This window comes from Aptenodytes forsteri, unplaced genomic scaffold (genome assembly GCF_000699145.1).
Source record: "Aptenodytes forsteri isolate BGI_AS27 unplaced genomic scaffold, ASM69914v1 Scaffold270, whole genome shotgun sequence".
NCBI classification, from domain to species: domain Eukaryota; kingdom Metazoa; phylum Chordata; class Aves; order Sphenisciformes; family Spheniscidae; genus Aptenodytes; species Aptenodytes forsteri.
This window is the reverse complement of record NW_008794631.1, coordinates 2,946,932-2,971,108: the sequence shown is the minus strand read 5'-3', so window position 1 is coordinate 2,971,108 and position 24,177 is coordinate 2,946,932. Positions and strand designations below refer to the sequence as shown.

Below are 24,177 nucleotides of genomic sequence, written 5' to 3'. Positions count from 1 at the left end.
AGCTGAAAAGTCCTTGACTTAGTGTAAACACTGCTTAGCAACAACTAAAACATCAGTGTGTTATCACAGTATTCTCATGCTAAATCCAAAACACAGCACTGTACCAGCTATGAGGAAGAAAATTAACTCTAGCCCAGCCGAAACCAGGACACTTTAAAAATCCAAGTTTTTGCAATCTTAAGCTACTTGCAGGGAAACAATGAGTTGCAGTGGGGGATCACCCCAAGCATTTCCACAGAAAGCAGCAGAAACTTCAGATTCAAGAAGACAGGACTTTTGATGATATGCCTGTTTCTTTTGGGTGAGGTTAGGCAGAGTAAAAATTTATTTTGCGGTACAAAAATGTGGTATAAATTTTTGTGAGGATTTGGGAGGGGGGAAGTTGGTTGGTTGTTTTTAAACAGCTTGCGATTAGTAAGCTGTTACCAAACATCTCTGTTTTTAAGGACTTGATGGTCCTGGAATAATGTATGTGACCAGATACATTGAGACATTTTATGCTGATCAGGTGGGGCTGTGCTCTGGGTTACGTGATGTGGAAAGTGTTTGTCCTGGAAGTAGCTCATCATGGCTCTTAATTTGACTGTTTACGTATACATACATAGTGGTTTTGAGGAATAGCCTGGGATGCTTTGTGTGGCTCAGATTATTATGGGAGGTTTTGTTTGACTGCCTAGCCCTGCTCTTCCCTTGGGGCTGCAAGGGGAATGGTTTTCTAAAGGAAGAACAGCTGTGTGGATGAATACAGTCATGCGAGATGTGCTTTTTTTAGAGGCTAGAAAGCAGCCTGTGCTATAGCAAAGCCTGTTTACAGTGAATTCCGACCTACCTGCTGGTGTACCACCACCATGGCTGGGCACCAGTGGAGGTCCTGGTTTCCATCCGGGTGAGGGAGGGAAAAGGAGATCCTAATTACTGAAAATATGAGACTTCCTCAAGGAGGTGGAGAAGGGCTCCCTGGGCCGCGGGCAGTAGCTGCCCACCCCGTTTTGGTCCCTGTGTGGCCCACAGCTCACTGGCCTAGCTGCTTCCCCATGTACATCTTCAGGAGCTGCACAGAGCCGTGAGCCACTACCACAGACGCATCAGTGCCAGCCATGGGAGAGGGCTTTAGAAAAGAGATTCGGCTGCCTTGGTTGCTGAGATCCAGCCACCCCAATCTAGACTGTTACCTTGATAAAATGCATTGCTAGGAGAAAAGGAAAAACCCTTTGCAGAGGGTAGAGCCCAGCATACAGTGAGCTCAATACACTTGATCTTGGATGTGCTTATTTAAAGGCTATGCTGTCCCTACAGAAAGATCACCAGTGATCCACGCTGTGTCCCAGTGTCTCTCTTCATTATCATATTTTGCTCTTAAACTCAGTGGAGAGAGACTTGCCAACGTTTGAGGTGAGAAATCTATGGGACAGGGTTTGTCTCCTGTGTTCTTAGGATGAGGCTTAAAATTGTCCAAACTTTGACATCCTCTGCAAAAGACTTAAGTAAGAATTGATTTGCATGGCTTTCTGTGGCTTTCATTACAGCAAGAAATGGAGGTTTGCTTTTGTTGTAACTTGAAGCTTAAAGTTTATCGAGTTTCTGGTATGAAAGGTCAGTTCTGTTCTTGCAGGAGTTTCTTTTGGTCGCTTTTAAGACAGGCAGCTCAAGATGGTGCCGGAAGATAAATGATACCCGGAGTGGAAAATCCAGTAGAATTATAAACAAATATATATATGTGTATGTTTACACTATATATAAACAAATAGATATATATTTTTGTTATATGTGTAATATACATGTATATATGTGTGTATATATGTATTTATGTTGCTTAGTCCTGTGGGATGTTGTGGTCACGGTGCTGTGTGGCTGGAAGTGGTGGCAATTGCTTTCTTTCACCTAGTTGTTCAGATTTCTCCTGTGATGCTGATAGGATCTGTAAATAAATATGAAACCCTCTTTAATTAATCTTATTAAGCACAAGGCATGATCCTGCAGTCATACTTCAGGTGTAGCCTCTCTGAAGTCAACAACAGTTTTGTCTGTAGAAAGACTTAAAAAAACCCAGCTGCACAGTCAAAAAGATAAGTAAGGGTGTGAAGAGTTTTTAGCTGAAAATCCAAGGAGGGGCCAGTGCTGCTTAAGAAATCACAAGCTTTCCTTTCCTTGGGTTTGACGCCAGGGCCCTGGGATTTTCTGACTCTCTTGAGAACTCCCTGGTTTCTTCTGGTGTGAAAGGAAGGTCCCGGCTTTATTTTTCCTTTCTGTTACCTCTCCCTCTTTCTTGCTCATTCTTTGCTCTTTCCCTTCCTTCAAAAACATGGTGGAAAAGCTCTCAGGAGAGCCTTGATTTCTTCTAGGGAACTAGGTGAGGCAGGCTCCCTCCTCCCGGAGCAGCTGACAGTCAGCGACGTAACCTGGGTTCAGCTGGCATCAGTCTGTGTTCCTATTAGCAGAAGCAGGCACGTTAACCCCCCCTCTGAAGGAGGCCTTCGGGCCCCAAATCTGTTTTTTTTTCCGGAGAGGGAGCTTCCTGTGGCGTTTCATCAAAACCAGAGGCGTTGAGCAAGGCGGAGAGGAAAAGCGAGAAGCACTTCAGCTGGCTCCATTGCAGGCTCCAGGGGGGAGTGGGGGGGACCCCCTCTCTGGGCCGTCTCAGCAGACCCCCCACCCCGGCAGGCTGCAGGGGATGTCGAGCCAGGCGCGTTCCCAGCCGGCAGCGCTTTCGCAGCCTGCCTTTGGGAGGAGGCCAGAAAACCTGCGCTTGACTTTTGGCTGTAACCATCTGCAGGAGAGTAATGCAGTGATTTCCACTTAGCGAGGGAAAAAGGAGGAGCGCACTAAAAAGCTGCTCTATAGAGTAGAGCAGCACCTCTGCACTAAAAAGCTGCTCTATAGAGTAGAGCGGCACCTCTTAAAGTAAAGTCTTACAAGTAAACTGCTAAGCTTTTGTTTTAAAAAAAGAAAATATATATATTAAAAAAACCTGTTTCAATATCCCAGTGCAGTAGGTAATGGATTATACCTTTGTGTTTCAGCAGTGTCCCTACGTTATGTAGTATTTATCATGTCATCAGGTCTTTCTGTGGAAAAAACCCTGATGCACCTTGTATTTGAGTTTCTGAAAGAGAGAACCCCCAAAACCTGTGTGTTTGCAAAAGGCATTTCCTGGGGTTTCACATTTGGCTTTCGTTGTTAGGGATTGTAGGTTGAGGTAAGGTTTATTAATTCCAGGAAAATACCCAGTGCCAAACCCCAGTGCCAAACTCATTATTTTTCTTACTACCTGAATATTATTCTTTACATTTGCAAATTAACACCAGGAAAGAAGGGGGAGCGGGGGGATAAGGCTTGATTTTATTGATTGTGTTTCCTCATCCAATTTGGTTCTAATTTTTTTAATTATTATTTGTGAGGTTTTCCATTTGCTTTTTCATTGACCTATGTGTAGTTGATGACATTTGAATTTATTTCCTGAACTTGTTATGAATTTAAGCTTTTCATTATAACACTAAGAGCAAATAGCTGTGTTGCAGTTGAATATACCAATATTCAGTATAATTGATGCCTTACACACAGAAGGTTATCTTACAGTATATGTGGGCATATATTGTCCGTGCTTTCAGAAATACCACTAGGAGATGAATGCTCGTTTATTTATTTGATTTCCGATGCTTTTTTTTTCTGAGTTTAATTTTAAGAGAAGCACATTTTGAAGATATGTTTTTGTTATTATAGAACAATAATGTGTATAGCCCATGGTTTATCTGTAATAATTAAAAAACAATTCCCCTGTTAATGTTGCCATGCAACCATGATTTAGTAGTGTGACATACATGTGTGTGTGAGCACATATATACATTCATCTACATGTGTAAGTGAGATGGAGGAAAGCTTGCAGCCAGCACTGGGAGGCCACTGGAGAGGAGCATCCAGGCCACTGCTCCAAACGGAGAGGAGGTTGCTGAGTCCATTTTCCATTTGCCTTGCGGATGACGGGAGTTCAGCAGGCGAGCTTGCTTCCCAGTTATTTTTGTTCCTGTTTACTCGTTGTCCTGTTGTTGGATGCAAAAGGCTGTTGCCCGTACCATGCCAGGAAATGACACTGTGTGCCTTTAGAAAGGAGAGCTCTACATCTCCTGGAATAAATGAAAAACAGTATTTCAAGTGATGGCAACAAAAGATTTGTTTTTCAAGGTGGCTACCTAAGCAGCTGGGGAAGGTGTCTAGTAAATCAGCTGAGTGGACTTAGGGGTGGCCATGAATTTTTTCTACTATCCTGCTGTCTGTGGTAGGAAGCAAACAAAAGAAAGGGGTGCTTCACACCACGTCTGGTCAGGCTGTGATATTCCTCACCACCAGATCCAGTGGGTGCTAAAAAAGTGTGGGGGAGGTAAGCAAGTTCATTGGCAAGGAATCCACAGACGGTTAGGGAATACACAGCAACTGACTCTGGCTCAGGACATCTTTGGGTCAAAAACGTTTGGAGGCAGGGAGAATATTTTGGGGAAAATAGCTCTGTATGTTTGCTTAGCTCTTGTACCCTTCCCCAGGCACTCAGTTTGGCCACTGTGGAGGCAGGTTACTGGGGTGGAGAGCTTATTCATCTTCCCGTCGACCTCTCTGTGTGGCTGTGAAGATAATCCTGTTTTGCCTATGCATGTGCTAAACTGTAAGCAGCCTTTGAAAAGCCAGCAGTTCCTACTGAAAGGGTATAAATGATACAAATAAATACAGGGATGTGCTTTTGTACCGTTACACACAGATTTATTTAGATCCTGCTGACACTGAATTTTAGATATGTTTGGATTTGTGTTGCAGAAAGTGGGCAGCAGGAGTGGCACCAGGATCCCAAGTTCCTTGGGCAGGCTCTCTTGACTCAGTTTGCTCCCATCCAGCACTCCCCTGTTGCTAGGCCTGGACACCCATGCTTGCAGTGCAGCTCCCATGATCTTTGTCCTGCTCTGTGATGGCTCTGTACCAGAGACAGGTCTGTCAGTCGACCAGCTCTGTTGGACTCTGAGGGGCACTGGGGAAGGGGCAGTGGGTCCCCCCTTGGGCTGTGGCTTAGCTTAGCGGTGCAACCCGTGACACTGGTCCTGAAAAATAAGAGTATTAAATGATCTGTGTGACTAGAATTCATGTTAGAAGTAACGGTTGCCATCCTTTCAGTATCGAGCTGGAAAACTCATGCAAAAGTAAATGGTGTGTATAAAAATCTGCTGAAAAGACCATGCGAAGGTAAGCATAACCTGCACATGCTTGGCTCCTCAACTATAATATCTGCTGAAAGTAATAACCTGTGGGGTACAAAATACCTGCTGTAAAGTGGCTGTGTTGGGGTCATTTGCAGTGTGTGTGTGTGTGAGAGACTGATTTTGGCTCTAGGCAAGAGTTTCTTTTGCTTCGCTGCAAGTACACAGTTTCCTTTTTATTTTGCCTTGTGCCTTGCTAATGAATGGAGCAATGTATGTGTGCGTGCATGTGTGAGTGTGTGTAAGGAAGAAAGCAGCTGAATTTGTTCAAAAAGGTACAATATGAATAGACCGAAAATATAAATACTTCTGACAAGACTGGGCCGACGCAGGGATCCTGTATGTCCCTAATCCTTCTCGAACTAAGGCAGAGCAGTCTATTTTTTTTTATCAAAAATAAACTTTTGATGGAATAGTCAGAACTTCTGAAAGTTAAATGATGAGTGTTTGCAGTTGTGTCATCTCTTTGATCCAAGAGGAAAAAACGTCTTAGCTTTATTATTACCCCCTTTTGATTTTTCTCTTCTTTTTTTTAATGCAGCAGCCATAAATCTATCCATATGTATTTATAGGGCAAGGAGCATAGCAATAGGAACAACATGTATTTTAGAAATATCTGCGAGGTCAGATATCTGTGGAGGTACCTGACATAGTGTGATATCTTACCAGCTCCGTTATAATCATGACATTTTTTCTCCCATTTCTCAGCTGAGCTGCCTATGGAAGAGAAAATAAAAATGTTTAGGTTATGGTCATGAGTGGAGCCAATGGGTTAATCCCAGTTTGAAACCAGTATACTTTTGTCTGTGTGCCTCAGCTGGAAAATAGTATGAGCAGTAGACCTCAAATGAAGTTTGATGTTAGCTTTTCTGTCTCTCTGTCTGTCTGTCTCTGTCTTTCTGTCTGTCTGTCTTTCTGTCTGTCTTTCCGTCTTTCTGTCTGTCTTTCTGTCTGTCTTTCCATCTTTCTTTTTTCCCCAGTGACTGTACATAGTTTTGAAATGCTGCATGCAAAGAAAAGCAAGAGGAAAGGGGCCTGTTTATTGTTTTAGCCAGAGAGTTCCAAGCAAGGAATTCTTTATCCTTCTATTCCAAGCAATAATTACATTTTTCCACAATAGAAATTACTTGTTATGTGAAAGGCACTTATGTCTTAATAGAAGTTATGAGCCTGATTCTTTAGTGAGGATTACAAAGGACAGGTGAAAACTGGATCACTGGAATGGCTTTTGTTTGGTTTTATTAAACATTAATTCATACAGGCTTAGAAAGGTAGTAATTTCTTCGTAATGATAGATATGAATTACATTAAATTATTCAGTAGGTAAGTCGAGCTTGCGAAACTGTCTTGTATTCCAAGCTTGATGCTTCACTACTTTGCATTTTTAATAGTTTTTTTAATTGTGGAGTGACAGTAACTGCCCCATCCTACAAGCAGGCAGCCCTTTTGTCCTCGCTTTTCTTGGTTCTCTAAAGAGGGGAAGTGACACAGCAAACAAGAAAGGCCACTTTCGAGAGACAGCTGATTGTTATAAAGTCTTAAATGAAGTCATCTTGTTAGGAGTACCTTGTTATTGCTTAGCATCCTTTAAAGGAAGGAAGAATGAAAGAGAAGGTCAATTGCAAGAGGGAGAAACCTGAAAGGGATCCAAGTCAAGCAGGGTTCCCTGCCACAACCTGCTCAAGGTGAGTTTTGCTTAATTACTGCAAGGGACAGAGGATTTAATCTGAATCCTTCCCACAAAAAGAACACTCTTCCTTTTTTGGTAGAAAATTAATGAACTGACTTTGGGGCTGGTACTGATCTTCCTCCAACATTTCTCAGATCATTATTCTGTGGAAGCAGGCAAATCCCATCCCAACACCACCCCCAGCCTGAGACAAATGTTAAAAGCAAGGAGGAGCATTACCAGAAAGTGGTTGGGGGAAGCTCTCAAGCCCTTGCATGCTCCTCCAAAGCCTCAGATAGCAAAACGCCCAGAAAATGGTGTGACAAGAGGCTTCCTTGGGAAGTTTGCAGTGCCTGCAGTCAAGGTACCTACTGGCCTCCTTCTTGCAGCCTTTCAGCTCAGGTGGTTCCTCCCCGATGGGATCTAGGAAGCGCTAGAGGCTCGTGGGGATGGGAGGGGAAAGGCAGCTTGAGCTTTCTGGTCCTGGGAAAACGTCTGGTTTAGGTTGTGTTCAGGAGTTAGAGAGGCCTTCAGGAGCCTGAGGTTATCCTGACTGGACCGGCAGCCCCCTGCACTGAGAAAAGAGATGTGAGTGCCAAGCCTGAGCTAATGCATCTTCCCTGGGGCGTGGAGGTAGCTGCAGGGGCCAGAGCCCCAGCATGAGTTCCCAGACTGATGGTGTCAGCAATGAAGTCACTTCTCAGATGCTAATTGCTGCTGTGTGGGGGAGGGGTGGCCTCAGAAATGCAAACTTGTCATCAACAGCCGGATTCCAGAAAATACATATTTGCTGAGAACTATTTTCCTCTGTGATGGCTTTTGTACCACTGTCTGTGGAAAGGATGTAAAAGCAAGAATAAGGCTCTCATCTCTATTCCAAACATGAGACATAGTAAAGACATCACAGGGAAAGCCTGGTGTCTCCAGCCGTTACTCACCTGGACAACTCCACTGGGGACACTGGTCATCCACTCACTGTAAAATAGGCTACCATCATGTACTTGGGAGACACTCTATCAGTTTATCCTAAATAACAAGTTCTACACAACTTAGTCGTACGGCCCAACGTGCCCAAATTTAAAGGTCATTCCTTATGTTATTAATAACACCCAGGTCATGCCCAAGGGTGCTCCAGTGGATAAGCATTGTGTGGGCACATGGAAGTCTGACCTTTAAGCGGCTCCCGCTCTGCTGGCAGAGTACGTGTAGCTGTACGTTAACACATATGGAAAAGAGTCATACAGTCAGGCCTGACCAAACAGCGTAGTTGAAATGTGGCCAACCTTGCAATGAATGAGGGACAGCTGACCTAACAATTCTATGGGGACGGTGGATCTTGGTGGTGTTCCCTGGATTATTTCCTATATCTTGAAGAAATTAAGTTCAGCAGTTCTCAGCAATCGGGGAAAAGAAAGATTTAGCTTGCGTAGTACAGTCAAAGCCGATGTAAGTCTAATTGGTTTGTTAAAAATGAGAGTTAGTATGGCAGCAAAGGAGGTGAAACTTCTCAGGGTGGCACCAAATCCCCCTTTCTTCTTATAGCTTCACCACCTGCCCTGCAGGTCCCTTAAAAGATGGGAGAAGCAAAACCACAATTGGTTTTGTTGACCGGTTCTGAAACTTGTTTTGGGGCTTAATCACTTAGGTGAGCTGAGCGAACAATTTCTGCTGCTTCTTCAGCTTCTGAGACGGTGTGCTTTAAAAATCTGCTGTGCTAGCTTTTTGCCAGTTAAGATGAAAGTTTATGAGAGAGAAAAAGAGAGAAAAAATAAGAGTGTTGGGAATATCCAGTAAAAAGAAAAGTTTTTGTCTTTCTCTCCCTTTTTACTCAGATTTGCTGTGTCGGCTGGGATCGGTGAGCTCATGATCTATAAATAGGTTCCATCCAGGGAGGAGAGGGAAGAGGAGGGAGGCTCTAATTAATTATATAGAAATAGTTGTTTTCACAAAATAAGCAGCAAATCCAAGATGTTTGAAGCCAGGCTCGCTGGGCTTGGGGGTGGGGTGTGCCTACAGCATTTACTAGTGAGATCATGGAATAGGACAGGAAATCTCTCCCTAATGCCAAAGAAAACTTTTTTTTTCCCCCTAGTTCTTTTTATGAAACAACTGTTGAGGTTCCCCAACCCCCTTTCAAGCTTATTTCCTGATAATGAATCAAAGGATCGATTCATTATCAGAATACAGGTCCGGATGCCCCGCTCCCCCAGATCTTTATATGCACATTTGGCTGCATGCATGTCAGTGTACTCAGGTATGCAGTTTTGCTTGCTCATGTAAGCACTGGGATGACGAGGGTCTTCGCCGGTGAAACAGCAATTTGTGGAGCTGCAGAATTTATGATGTGCGACATTCACGTTTGCTGATTCAGTTTGTTAGGGCAATATCTGTGTGTTTAAAGGAAAACTTTCAGTCCCCATGACACCTTTAAAACAGACCCTTGCAACACACACACAAAATAATTTTATTCCACTTTATCATTGGACTGGATATCCAATATTCTTCAATCACTGCATTCAAGAGGTTAGATAGATGCTAGTTTCATGACAATGTCTAGCTGAGCAAGTCTGTATTGAATCTATATCTCCCTTTCTGTAATATTTTTCCTAGCAGATAATGATTAACAATAATTTTCACACTATAGTTGCTATTGCTGCTGATTTATCATTGACTTGTCCTTCATGTTATTAACATTGTTACTTGCATTCCACCTGTGTTTGGAAATTATTTACAACAGAAGAAACCTGTGAAGCTCAGGCAACAGAGCTGTTATGTTAAAAGAGTAAACCCATCTTAATTTCTTTCTGTCATGAACATCTTTTTCCTCCTTATGTGTGACTGTCACATACTTTGCTTTGGCAAGTGCAGAAGTGCACGCAGAAGAGTTTCTGAACACAAGGTGTTTGCTTGAAGTTGCTGAGTAAACCATGTGTCAAAAAACTGGAATAAAACTCATGAGATTTTTGCTCTGAAAGCAGAAATTCCCTGAAATGCACATGAGAATTCTTCCTGGACCTTTGATTGCTTTTAAAGCCAATGGCCACCTGTGCCGGACCACTGCAGTTCATCTTCAAAGCTACTATCGGTAATAGGATATTTTTTTTTTTTCCCCAGGCCACATTGCACGCTCACGGCTCACAAGAGGCCCTGTGGCCTTGCCAGGTGGCCGGGTGCCACCACTGTGTGCCACCACTGCTGCCTGGGAAGCTGGCCCCAGGGAAACAGTGCATCCCGCCGCTGCGCACAGCTTTCCGTGCACCTTCCTCTGTCTGACCCCCTGTTTGTGCAGTGTTGGGAGCTGGGTGTTGATGGCAGTAGGTGTTTGAATGCTTTGTGCATTTGTAACTCCTGAAACAGATGAGCAAAAAGAAGGAAAACCAAACCCCAGAACTGCTGGCTCAGTTTGTGACGTACTGAGATTTCCAAATTTGAGCGAGTTGCTGGTGCCTTCGGCATTCGCTGTGAGCCGAAGGAGTTGGGGAAGGTTTGTGCCTAGCAGGGTCCGGCCCAGAAACACAGAGGAAATATTAACTGTCTGTTCAGCAAACGGAGAGTACTGCTGACACAGAGGGAAAGCAGACATCAGACTGCTAGTTGTACTAATAAAACAGAGGCCCAAAAGGCTTTCAGGGGTGATAATCAGAGCAACTTTTAAGAGGTAGATTAGACCCACCATTTCAGTCATTTCAGATGATTTTTGCTTGAATTGTTGTACAGTGCCAGGAAGAGTTCCCGGTCAGTAATACCACTGGTCCTCTTTGTGTTCTTGCAGTTTTAAAATACCCAGCGAAGCCCCATTTTAGAGGAAAGCGTGGTATCTGTGGAATTTTGTGTTAGAAAAACCGAGCTGTTGTATGCACAAGAAGGGGCCTCCAAGATTAAATTACTCTGAGCTGCACTTGCACACAGTCATAGGGAAACTCAGCCTGGACCAGTCTTTTTATTTGAAAAAATCCCCACGCTTTCAGGGGATTCAATCCCTAATTGCTCTGTACGTGTGGGTAACTGCACATTCTTTGGTGACCTCAGTTGCTGTGGAAAGAAAGTACATCAGTATGCTCAGGGGGTGGCTATTAAATGAATTGACAAATCTTCATATCCTTGAAGCCTCAGTGAAGGCATTAAGAGGATTGTGAGGCAGGGAGAGATAAGAGTAGGAGCAAAATAAAAATTACGCTCTCAAAACCCTAGGGAAACCCACAGTGGGGAAAGTTGTTGATAGTACAACCAAAGGGCTTAGACCAAGATTATGAAGAGTGATTTGAAGAAGCCATCTCAAACATCATCAAAGAGGTGAGCCTTTATTTTAGGTTCCTGACGCCTAGGAGGCGTTTGTGCTAGCCAGCTTTGCTAGCTAAGTGCATAGGAAGCAGATTACCAGCTGTGAACAGACATATGTTCAGTGATATCTCCCAAAAGTAAGAAGCTCTTAAAATGCAGGTCAGTCTATATAATTGTCCTGTTGGGTGGAACGAAACATCCAGATGTTCATCTAAACTTTCATTTGGGAAAGTGTCCCTCTTCACCAAAAGTACAAATTGGAATTACTGAGGTATAAGTATGTGCTTTAAGTCAGGGTCCCTGATGAGAATAAAAACTGTACAAATTTAGCAAAACTGTATTTTACCCAGTGAACCTACATTTCCAAATAACAGGTGGGGAGAGTTAGTTGTAAAGTCTATATACTGGAGGGTATATAGCAGGTAGATGCACAGTATCTAACTTTTGAGACTTAGCATAGCGTGAAGTGGACAGTGCAAGTAGCCCTCCTTCGTGATATTTTCTTAGTGTATTTGTTTTAGGACTTCTCAGATGAGCATACTGTACATGGTCCCCTGTAGTGTCAAGCGTAATAGTTCACAGAGAGGTGTTATAGAACAAAAAAAACAATAACAACAAGAAAAACAATAGGAAGAGTGTGTGCTCTGGCAACAAGTGCAGGGTTCCTCAGTATTCACTCTTGCCATTCTTTTTTTGTACCCTTTGGAAAATGTGCAGCAGCATAAAAAACCCTAACAAGTTAAATAAATTCTCAACATCTTCAAAACAGGAGTGTTCTGCCAACATATGATCAAGGCTTCCAGGACATTTTCTCCTCTGTTCCAGAGCATATGTGCTAGTAGCCAGGATTTGCAGGGGAGACTTTTTTCCATCTAAACAACAACAAAAAAGCTTTAATTTGAGTATAGCTAAGGAAAGAGAAATATAAACTGCTGGCAAATGCATTTTCTAACAAGTTAGGGGTTTTTTCCTTCTAAAAAATATACAGATTATCTTAACAATTCTGCAATGAACGTATTTTCAGTGCCTTTCATTAGTGATTTTAATCCATTCAAAAATAACAGCTAATCAGAAGAGCATTTAAAAGGATCAGAAGAGTATTTAAAAGGGTGAGGTCAACTCTGGCACAGATAATCAGCAGTATTCAGAGCAGTACTGAACTTATCTTAAGTTCAGAAATTAATATAACTTTCTGTTGACTATCTTGGTATGATTTTATTAAAAAAAAAAAATCAGTTAGAGTCATATCTGGCACATCATTTTGCAAGTTTAGTATTGTTCTGTTGCATCTCCCTGTTGACATTTCAGATGTAGTATCTACTAGTAAGTAGCTTGTGTGCTTAGAAAAGCAGAGAGCTGGCAGGCCATAAATGAGTGTTAGGATAGTTGAATTCACACCTTCTCTGTGAGAGCCCTGGTGAGTACAAAATAACACAAGTGACCTATACTTTTATATTTGTTTGCTTTGCTGATAATTTGATAGAAGAGTTGTCAGATAGATAAAAGCCTGGTACTGGAGATTGTTGAAGAGGAGTTAACGGGCTGGGAGAGATTACTTAAGGAGATGCTTGAGGCAAGGAGCTTGCAACCAGTCATGGGTGGGGATGAGGGGTGGGAGCAAGTTGAGGAAGCATGCTGATGACTCTGGGTTGGGGCCAACATCAGTTCAGAGGAGTTGGTCTACCTTTGGGGAAGAAATGAATGACCCTAAGCGTGGGGAAAAATAAAACCCGAATATGATTGTATGAACTGCCAGATTAGGCTCAGGGAGGCTGGAGGGTTTCAGTTGGACATAAGTGAGGCAGAGAAGGGTCAGGGTGTATCGGCTGATCAATAAGTCATCTCATACGAGCTATGCAAGACTCCCTTGGGAAAAAAACATCTGTGATCTGGTTTGACAACGGTTAGTCAAGGTGAAGCTGAGGAATTTTCATTATCCTTCTTTGGGCTGTGCCATTTCACGTATGGTGGCTGGTTTTGGTCATCTGCATTCAGGAAGAGGGAGCTCAATTAGGACCAACATGTTGTGTTGATATGTCAACATGAAGACTCTTCCCAGAGGCAGAGTCTCTGACCTGTGACTGTTTTATCTGGAGCCAGGCAACCTTTCTTCCACCAGCAGTTCTCATACTGTTTTCTTAAGGCATTCACTTTTCCTTCTTCGTAAGTCTTAGATTTGGCGGTTAACCAAGTTGAAAAGGACCCTTCAAGGTCAAAGTAAACAATATTTGAAATCTTCTAAAAATGTTTGTTTCAGGAGGAGGGGGGACAAACAGCAGCTGTCTTTGAGCAGGGTTTGGTTCTAATAAGGGACCTTTTCCAGGATCATACCTCAAGTAATCTGGTCTTGTGCTCCAGCTGGAACTGGTCCCACCTTTGTACCATGAGAACATCAGGTCCATCAAATACTATTAAGGGAAAACAAGCTTTTTAAATGCCAAAATACATGCAGTGAAAGACTTATTTGGTATGACCTGTTCCGGCGCTGACAAGCTATTTTCTTAGTGATAATCTACCTTATGTGGCCTGAAAAACGTGTGGTTCTCTTGCAGTCCAGTTGTGATCTCTGTGACAGGAAAAGAGCAAAATCTGGAGTAGTTTCATGTGTTATATCCCCAGATAATCAGCTAGGTGAAGCCAGCAAAAGGATATTGCTCTTGAGTTATTCCGGGGTAAGCTAATGATCCCATAATCCAGCATCCCATGTATGCAGTTAAAATGCTTTACTCGTCTTGAAATGCTTTCTAGACCAAGCTGAATGCATTGTTTTAAGCATTCAGCTTGATCTAGCTTGTCTACTTGTCTGAAGCAAATTACTCTGTGAGCCCCTTACTTTCTTTTGGTTAGGTATCTGAGTTGTTTTGGGCAGTAAGGATTTGACTGCACATAGTGTACAGGTTAGGGACATAAATATGAGGAGACATTGCTCCAAGGCACATCCCACCTTGTCAGCCTGTAGTCAGATATACTCAGAGCTCCCATGTTCAACACCTGCCTACTTCTGCTGGGACAGACAGGCCACAGATGCCAGTGGAGGGGACAGCTGGTGTCCCCCAGTGAAGACTGTGTGGTACACCAGGCAAGTATCTGAAACAGCAGAGAGATGGGGAAGAACTGGAGAGAACTGGGGAAGAACATGAGCATTGCTGAACTTTCTCCTCTCAAGTCTTAAATTTAGCAAATACCAACATTCCCAGGTTGCTGCTTCTACACACTGTATTAATATGATCATTACCAGCTTCCTGCACTACTTAGTTGAAACCACACATAATATTTGCACTTCAAAACAATTATGTCCAAAAATAAGGCCATTTTGTTACATCTCTGCTCATACACCCAATTACATGCCCCAGGGATTATGTTTGACAGAATTATGCTACAGAATTTAGGCTGAGTTGTTGTTTCCCCATGTGCCCCTTACAATGGAGTTAGAACTCGATTGTTTCATTGCTCGTGTTACAATTATCAGGAACTTTTCTTTCTGCAATAAAGGACTTTGAGAAACAGACTGTGAGCCAGCCTGAGCTTCATGTTTCTCATACCCAGGTCTGCATTTGTTATGCAGTAATAATACAGCTATTTGGCTAACTAGCTCACTATTTATCTGATTGACTCTCCTAAGAATATGAAATGCTGTGAAATGTTTCAGAAAGAAAACAAAGTTTTCCAGATAAATCTTCACACTGTCTCATTGGAAGGGAAGCTTCCAACCCCTTTGGCTATGTTTTCTAAGCAAACTAGAAACTGCTATGGAAACTCATGCAATAAGCTGGGTTCTCAGCTGTGTTACATGGTCATAGAGAAGCATTGCACACTAAAAGCGTTAACTAACATCAATGAGAAATGGCATCCAAAATTTCTGGAAGCCCTGAGTTGCACTGTTTCCGTTCCCTGTTAGCTAAGACAGTACCAACCCTTCAGCTTCCTGGAATAGTGTGAAAATTGAATTCATTTAGTGCTTACAGAGTACCCACGTGTTACAGAGCTGAACACCATAGGAAACCCCATGAAGAAACAGTTTTCTCTCTCTCCAAAACAGTGCACTGCAAATAAAGCCTGAAGCCAGACAGTGAGCAGTGAAGGAAAACAAAAATGTTTACTCATTAGCTGAGCTTCTCCATCCTAATCACAGAGCAAGGCAAGGGGTCCATGGAAAAAGTTTTCTGGGTAACCTGTGTATTTTAGAAATGTGCGGAAGACTGAACTGGTGTGGTGCACACAAACTTATTTCTGCTATTTCCTAGCACTGAACAGTTTGACTTTATAGCATTAATAATGTTGTATTACTATTAAACATTAAACCGGATGCTATGCTAATGAAGCCAGAAGGTCGTTCAAGTCAATCTTACTGCGTCCATTAAGCTGTTGCAAGCAACAACAGCAAAACCAGCCAATGCAACATTATCTGTCATTTCCTTAACAGGCCATTATAAAACAACTGGCATCTGCCTGCCTGCTGTCAGGGTTGCAAAGGCAGGCAGCCGCCAACGTGCAAAATGAAGAAGTACTGCACTTCTTCCACTATCAAGATGAGAGTTCTTTCTGTTATCGTGGTTTTTGACATCTCTGAAGTGATACGGCCTTGAGGAGAGGAGGCAGCCTCTTGGGTCTGTCTGGTCACTGTCACCACCAGACAGCTATGTAAATAGAAACCCCTCTTGAATGAACAGAGGCTGGGAGTTGATGAAAGAGAGTTCATAGGTTGCCACAGTTAGGCAGCAAGGGACATTCGAACAACACAGAACCAAGAATGTTCCCAGAGGAAACAGCTGTGAAATTTTTCGTTTGGTTACGCAGCTGCTCAGAGTTTGTGTTCACTTGATCACTCGCATAAAACTGGAGAACCTCCCAGATTGCCAAGAGGAAAAGGCAAGTGAAGGGGATGCTTCACCATGAAGCACTTGCTCTGCTGCTTTGTGTTAAATGGAGGAGAAAATCTAACACAGCATATGAGGATGGCAGCTTTGTACGACTGAAGCTAGGTATTTGATTTGCTGGGCAGTGCCATCTTTTGTATTTCTGGAAATAGAAGCCTACTGAAGATTGCAAGGAAACAAATCCATAAAGAAGCTGAATGTGGGGGCCACTGCTCTGGCATTTGAGTAGTACTGGAGTAATATCTTGCCATCAGGCATCTCCAAGCGTGGATTTTCTCCTTACGTTATTTTCTTTTCACATGAAACCAGTGAAATACTGTCTGAGTCAGATAAGAAAGGTAGCATTAGGGCTATAATTTTTGATAAATGTGTGCCCTGATTTGAATGATGATTTTGAAGATAAAGGAGACCTTGTCTTTCAGATATCACAGGAAGCAGTTAAAAGATCAAGAATCTGAATGCTGTCAGGCTTGTAATTAGGATAATAGTAACATCCATAGAGCACTAATGCTGTGCTCGGGTCAGAACGTGAAAGGCAGAGAGGCATTTCCTGGAGATGCTTATAGCCTGAGTCCATGGTTCAGGAAGCTACTTCCACATGTGCTTGTTCCAACTGAGAATGGTACTTATGTAAATGCTTAATTTTAAGTGCATATTTTAAGCAGAACTCATATTTGAAGTGATTTGGGAAATGTGCATAAGGAGACAGAGCCTGGGCTTTGCAAACTGCTGTAGATACCGAAAATACGTCAAATAAATCATATGTCCTGTAGCTAAGAGATTCTCAGCTACATGTCTAGAATAGAGATAATTTCTAAATTCAGTTGTTTAAATTTAGACATTCATATTGTAGTTGCATAACATGAATACGATAGCTCCAGTGATGATCTAGTCAATACCAGGGCCTAGAGAGGTATTCAGCCCAGTCTAAACTAAACATCTGCGTTTGGTCTGCTGAACTGTTTTCTACATCCATTGACTACAATGGGAGCACTGACACCTAGATCACATAGCAATCACTTGCTGTGTAGGCGCCTAAAAGTGCATATCAGATTCCAGAGCTGAATCCCACTCCTAAAGTCTAGTGAGATGAACTTGTCCACAGTGACAGAGCATAAAACTGTTCCCTGATAGTCTGGAGATGAGAATGTGCTAACCTGGAGCCAGGCACTTATTTTATGGAGCAATGAAACATTGTCCATTCAATAGAAGTATTTCTGTTGTTGTAGTGGAGTCACCAGTCAAGCAGGATAGGGCTGCTCTAACCTTTTTCATTTGTGTTATTCACCATGTTCATAGTCTGTCAATGTTTAGCATGGGGAGAGGCTCATCCTTCTACTTTATCTATGCCACCATTGTATCACTAAAGAAAGTTGGTATCCATACCAATGTGGCTCATCCTGTGGACCAGAGAAAGAGATCAGGGCAGTGAATGACACCAGGACCAGATTAACGTTTTCTCCAGCATCTGTGCGTGGCATGGTTTGGTCACTGTCCCCCAACACAGTTGTCTCTTTATGATACTGGTATCTGGGAAAACCACCTTGGGGAACCTGTATTCTGGACCATTTGAAAGCTGTCTTTTAATAAACAGAGGGAACAACTGATGGTCTGAGTTATCCAAGAACTTGGGCTGATCCCCTGACTCTAATGTGTTTAGTCATGCAGTATTTCCCTGTGGTCTGTCTCTCAGAGCAACGTTCTGATGGTAGTCTTCTTCCCAGTGCTGCTCTGACTGAGGTGGAGTAAGGAAGTGCAACACTGCACTTTTCCTTATTCAATGAGTATTAGTTTTCTGGGAATAACAGTACTATGGTGGGAAATGTTTAGTTTTCTACAGTACTTCATCACAATGGTATTTCTTAGTAATCCTCTTTTTCTCCCCAAATCTATCATCTCATGGTCTTTTTTATTTTCTTACAGGAAGAGCTGGGCATTGCCTGTGAGTTGCTGGAGTCAGACTTCCTCAAGTGCAGCGTGGGATTTCCTTTCATGAGATCGAAATCTAGGGTAATGTTGTGATATTTGCATTTGCAGAGTGATGGTCTGTTTACCTCTTTGTCTCCAAGGAGTGGCTGGAAGGGCAACTGCTCTGTTAAATGTCTGTGACTGATACTTTCTGTAGCTTTCTAACCCAGATATCCAAGCCTTTCACAGTTACAGAGGGTAGCTGTCCTCTTTCCCACCGGATAGAGCCAATGACAGTACCCTGTGCACTGCAATACAGTGCTCATGAAAAATAATCTGTGTTGCACCTACAAAAAACTTTTTTTTATAAACAATATTTCCTCTGTAGAAAATTAGAAAAGGACTCTCTGTCATATTTGTGTTGCCTTATTCTGTTTTTATTTTTGTCTTCTTTCACAGTAAAGTGCAACTGAACTCATATGAATGACAATGAAAATGTTTTAATGACTTTTTCATATTATGGTCTCCTGGTAGCTTTTAAAGAGGATTTTGCTCAGTAGTAGAAGATGAACTTTCTCATAATGTTTAGAAATCCAGCTGGGTTCTTTCTGTCACTAAACTGAGCTGTACAAATGACCAAGCCAGAAAGGTGAGAAGATGAAGATAACTTCAGGATGACCTGAACAAAATGAGTCTGAAATTTTTCAGAAAATTTCAGTTTCAAAAACTAATCCTTTCCATTTGAATTGACATATCCTTTGACCCGACATGAAATTTTTTCTTTTATGTATTTTATTGACTGTCATGTACTCTTTTGAAACATTTAAAAATATTTTAAATAGAATGGAAAAAATAAATGCTGTAGCAAAATATTATCTGGAATGTAAGAATTTCAGTGTTTTGCTTCAGAATGACATAGTTGGGTTATCTTCAGGTTTTTTTCAGCAAGCCATTGAAATTAGCATGAATTTGGAAACAGTTTCACTTGGCCAAAACCTGTTTTGGAGTTAGGTAGAAAAGTTGTTGCATGGAAAAGTTAATGTAGCGCTACAGTGGTCGTCAAAGTAGATTCTCTTTTCAAAATTAGCACCTGATTTTATCCATGATGATGGGTGGCCTGAATGTTGCTTTAGCTTGCGCGGGTTGTTCCAAGTCTTTGTGCAGGCCTATGGGATGATCTTTATTCCCCTAAAAGATCTCTTCACCAGCAAGTAATGTATAGAGTGGTGCTGAGATAGTTTCAGGTAGCGATCCCCTTATACTAGAAGACTCTTCCCCTGGCAGATGATCTCCTCAAGAAATATCTTTGAATGGCAATTCTAGTAAAGGCCTTTTTACAATGAAGGAAAAAATCAGACTCTCTAGTATTTGAACAGAGACAATATTGCTAAGATTTAAAAGCTACTGTACAGTAGAGGAGGCTCTCTTGCATGTACCAAAATACGCTACTTTTGTACAGCTGGGCCAGTAAAATATATGTGAAGTTTCAGAATAAATACATTTTGAAACAATATACCGTGTCTCTAAATACTGCTTTTTCTTTGTACAGTATGAGTTCAGTGTCATCTTCGACACAAGTCACTTGTCTGGGCAGGAAGAAACACTTACTTTCCTTGTCACTGCCCAAAGGTAAGGGAACCTTTGTATATCTTGATGACTTGGATATTCTTTGTTGCATGAAGTGTGCATTGCATATGCTTGGCGATCATGTGATAGCAGTCATAGACACGTGTATGGGTAGGAAATGATGTTAAATTGTAGGGCTAAATGCATGTATTTTGATAATGGCAGTTGGACTAGATGATTACTGTAGGTCCCCTTCCAGCTGAAATATTTTATTCTAATATAGAGGAACTATGTGATGCAGCTTCCTGAAAAATGAAGTACGATCATGCTTAGGCTTTCTTTGCCCAGGCAGTTGCAATTCTGAAGGAGCATTTTGTGTTCTCTCAGTCGGAAGGCCCTTGTGTTTCTGTGCCCATCCCTTTGGGCCCCGTATCAAGCTCAGCTCAGCTGCGGTTGACGATCAGCACCAGGCAGACCCATTTGTTCCAGCATTTGAATGAAATAAGCATGCTTGGATGCAAACCAAAAAAGATAAATGCATTCATCAGATGGTCAGGGATCTCACTGACAGTTTCCAAAGTTGCATGTCTATTTTTTCCCTCTCTGGATCTTCGGCGAGCTATGACAGACTGCATGAAACAGCTGAATAGGGTACTTCCCCAAGAGCACTTGGAGCAGGCATTGAAGTAGGGTGTGGTGCCAAATATATGTGCATAGGGATTTTATCTCAGGCAGAATAAAAGGTGTGACACATGCTCTGTGCCTCCTAAGATGATGTACCACAAAGCAGCAGACTCCAGGGGTGATTCGGTCACTGGCACTGTCTGGGTGTGTATGGGAACTGACAGTAGTACAGCTGCATTAACCTGGGCCATAAACTGCTGCTCTGACGTGCTGGGTGTGTGACTGGTTCCCGGTTCCACATACTGTCTGAGTGGGCCAACTTTATACCCTCCCATGTCAAAATCAGGATCTCCAGCCTGAATTCTCCTCCCCGATTTAATGACACCTCATCGACCGGCTGAAGATGAGAGATGAGATGTAGCAGTTGCTGAGTGACTGCTCTCATAAGGCGTAGTCCTCCCCCTGCAGTAGCAGCTGTAGGTGGGAACAAGATCCTGCAGCACGTGGGGCTGGTATGAAACACTGGAAGCGAGATCTCACATCAGAGGGGCAAGATCATGTCTTGCACGTTAGAGATGTTTTATTCATCGTGAGTAGAAGTTCATCGCGTGTTCAGATGACCCCATGATGCTTCTAGGTCAGGGAGATGCATCAGTATCTGCTAGGTGAATGCCAGCTGGTGCAGAGATGGGTCAGCACTGTTTAAATTTGCCCAGCCAGTGTTTTCCAGATCGTACCTCTCATTTCCCTTCCTTGGATAGCAGAGGGCTTTCTTCTGTAACCTCACTCCTCAGATTTCTGTGCCCTACCAGTGAGAAGGGTTAGTCAGTGCCTTTAGATGGAACAAAGAAATAAATAGTAGTTTGTACACATAGTGCGAATGCTTGGGAGGGTTAAGAGAAAGTTTCTCATTTCAGAAGGGTGGGTGGGAGGACAGTTGTGTTTTGAAGGATTCAGCTGAACCTCCAAAGACAACAAGTGCAGGTCCCAGTGCTGATTACCCTCATTTTCTCTGTGACTTTGGGCAAATCGTTCAATTCCTTCGCTGTCAAATAAGTGTAATAAAATCTTTCTACCGCAAGAGTTGCAGGGAGCCCTGGGGTAAAGTCAGTGATAAGGGAATGGAGAGGAAGTGTCTGTGCTGTGGCCAGACTGCAATGAGTTGGCACATTGTTTCCACACAAAACTGGAGCTAGTCTGGCAGAAATGGCTGGACGCAGGGAAGCTATGCCACACTGTCATGGGAAAGTAAGTATTGCCCTTCACGTGGCCACTTAAGCCTATCTCTTGAAGCTGCAAATTTGGCAGTAGCATCTGTGACAAGAGACTGGTGCAGTAGTGGGAGAGGTCAATTGGAGAAAGGACTAAACATTACGTTTCATTTACTCTTTTTGTTTAAAAAAAAAAACCCTTCTGTGCTTCCTGGCGTGAACTATTTTTCTAGAGCTAGATTCACTGAGCTATATTCTCCTTTTCTGACAGTACCTTTGCTCCATTTGAATCAGATAAGCACATACTCATGAACCCTATATGGAATTCTGCTTGCTTATTCTGCTTGCCACCATGGTATCTTGGTATTTGTGTTGGATGAGAAATGTCTCCATTTTGGACTCTTCTTTGAGCCTATTCAGAGGAAAAGCCTTTATTAAACGTTTTTTTCCTGGGACTGAAAGTTTGTGGGTTTTTCCATCTGGGCCATAGTTTTGTTAGCAGACATGGCCAATGTGTCAGTTGCAGAAAGCTGAGCTATATCTATGCATGTATGTAGCCAGCAGGCTCTGTTTTTGTAATCTGAGCAACTAATCATCTGCATGGTATCACTTGGGATGTTACTGCCTGCTGTTGTCTCAGTGATACTGTCCTCAAATAAATCGGATCATATCTTTTGTTTTGCCAGTTTGATTTGTGAGTAGATCCAATGAACTGCAAGGCAAAAGTGATTCCAGAGTCACTGCTGAAGAAATTGGAAATATACGTAACATATCTTTCAAGATTGTTCTTCTGAGCTGTCACCTACCAAGCATCAGAATTAGAATAACTACAAGATTGAGTGTTGGACATGCATTTCAGGAACCTTTCCCAGACTTCATACATAAGTGTTCACACTGAAATAAACTGACTCAAATGAGAGATGATTGCTCACATTTCTCTTTCCTCCTTCTGCTTTTGACCAGTTGAGGCAACTGCCTTTGAAAACGTAAAGTAGAAGTGCTTTCATTTTGGCAACTAAGTACAGGAGGAGGGGCTGGAACTGCTGAGAGGTTATGGCCAGTTCAGTACGAGGGTCTCACCCAAAAAGCTGCTGGTAGTGGCACCAAATTAATGCTGTGGTACAATGCAGGTACAACGAAAGCGCAGTTTCATTTACTGAGTCAAGACCTTCTGTGGGATGTGTGTAGCCTCCCAAACCGATGTACAGTCAGGCTGGGAGAAAATGAACCCTTGCACTGGAGTCTAAATGTCCTTGTTTGTCTCCACTGTGTATGATGGCTGCTGTAGTTTCTCACTGCCGTTTGAATTCGCACCTCGCTCCAAGATAGGTTTTTTGGTGTGAGCCTGATCATGTCACAGCCACAGAGGAGCAGTCGCAAAACACATGCTTTATGTGTGTGCCCTCTCCAGGGTGGGATGAACAAATGTAACTGTTAATCTTTAAGAGGCTTCCTAAGGAGAGCTGACATCACTCAAATAGAGAGGCTCGGAGTACAAGGCAGAGAGATGGTAGCTGTGAAACTGTGTGATATATTGCAAAGGCTGTCGATTTACAGCATGTTTATTTTTCCTTTCTGGCACAGTGGAAACCTAGAACGCACTGAATCTCTGCATGATAATACTCTAACCCTGTCGGTGCCCCTGATGCATGAAGTGGACTCATCTATCAACGGGTAAGTACCAGTCGCCAAATGAAAACAACAAAAAAAATAATAATCCTACCAATAACATCTGAGTGTCTTCCAGTGAAAAACTGAATTCCTCTCTTTGTTTACATGTAGCCAGACTGTTGCTTTTTCCCCATTTCCCAGACTCTGGAAATACAGACATCCTCATTCATTATCTGGGAATTTTATTTGTCATGCCTTTCATTCCAACACTGTACCTCTTTCTCACTCCTTTTAGCTAAGGCTAATTAGTTACCATCACATTTATAGTAGGTATTTTAGCGATCATACTTGAACTCATGTGATTCTGTAGATATGATGTACCTTAAAATAAAATAAAACCAGAACAAGTAAATTACATCTTGTTCCTTAGGGCATGTCTTTAAGGATATGGTTGAGAATCACCAGGCCAAAGGTCAGGGTCAAATGTTCTGGGATTTTAAGGAGCTTGGTGGAGTCCAGCTGTTCGCCTTTCTGTTTAATTTCACAATCAGAATTCGCTTCTGCTTCTGTTCATTTTCCCACTCCCTCTGCTCCCTAGTCTACGAGGCATCTGAATACCGACTGAGGAACATCACTCACCCTTTGACTGAAATCCTTGTATAACACATAGCCGTTGTCCTCTCCCCGGGGCTGCCCATGTGCGCGTTCCTGCCTTTGTACACAAAGGTCTTGCCTTCCGCTTCTGCATTACAATCTAGAATGAAAAATTTGCGGTCAGTCACAATAGACAGACCATCCTCTAGCATAAACAGTGCTCGGGTTGGAATCTGGGGACCTGGTCACTGGAGGTGAATTAGCATCCATGTAGACTGAGAAAGTTGACATTCATTCCTAAACCGGGGAAGCAAAAACTTATCAGCAGTGTCCCCAAGAGGTCAGTGTCTGTTTTAGCCACCATTTATGGCAACCCCCAGGGAATACGTATTGTCTAAATGACCAGTGCAGGTTGGCATCAGTGGAAGTCAAAGATTCCCTTGACCAGCATGCTACATGTGTAGGAACAAAGTTACCTGCACTGATGTGATTTGGCTGAAAAGCTGGTGTCGTGGTTTAACCTCAGTCGGCAACTGAGCACCATGCAGCCGCTCGCTCACTCTGCCCACCCCGGTGGGATGGGGGGGAGGATCGGGAGA

General features: G+C 42.7%; 1 protein-coding gene across 1 annotated transcript in view; it reads left to right on the top strand.

Moving 5' to 3' along the window:
• ITGA9 (integrin subunit alpha 9) overlaps positions 1–24,177 on the top strand; it is a 224,514-nt gene that overhangs the window by 150,646 nt on the left and 49,691 nt on the right. The window contains exons 19-21 of the mRNA XM_009273508.1: positions 17,988–18,074; positions 19,522–19,601; positions 22,958–23,047. Coding sequence (XP_009271783.1) covers positions 17,988–18,074; positions 19,522–19,601; positions 22,958–23,047 — 257 coding nt within the window. The remainder of the gene's footprint in view (positions 1–17,987; positions 18,075–19,521; positions 19,602–22,957; positions 23,048–24,177) is intronic.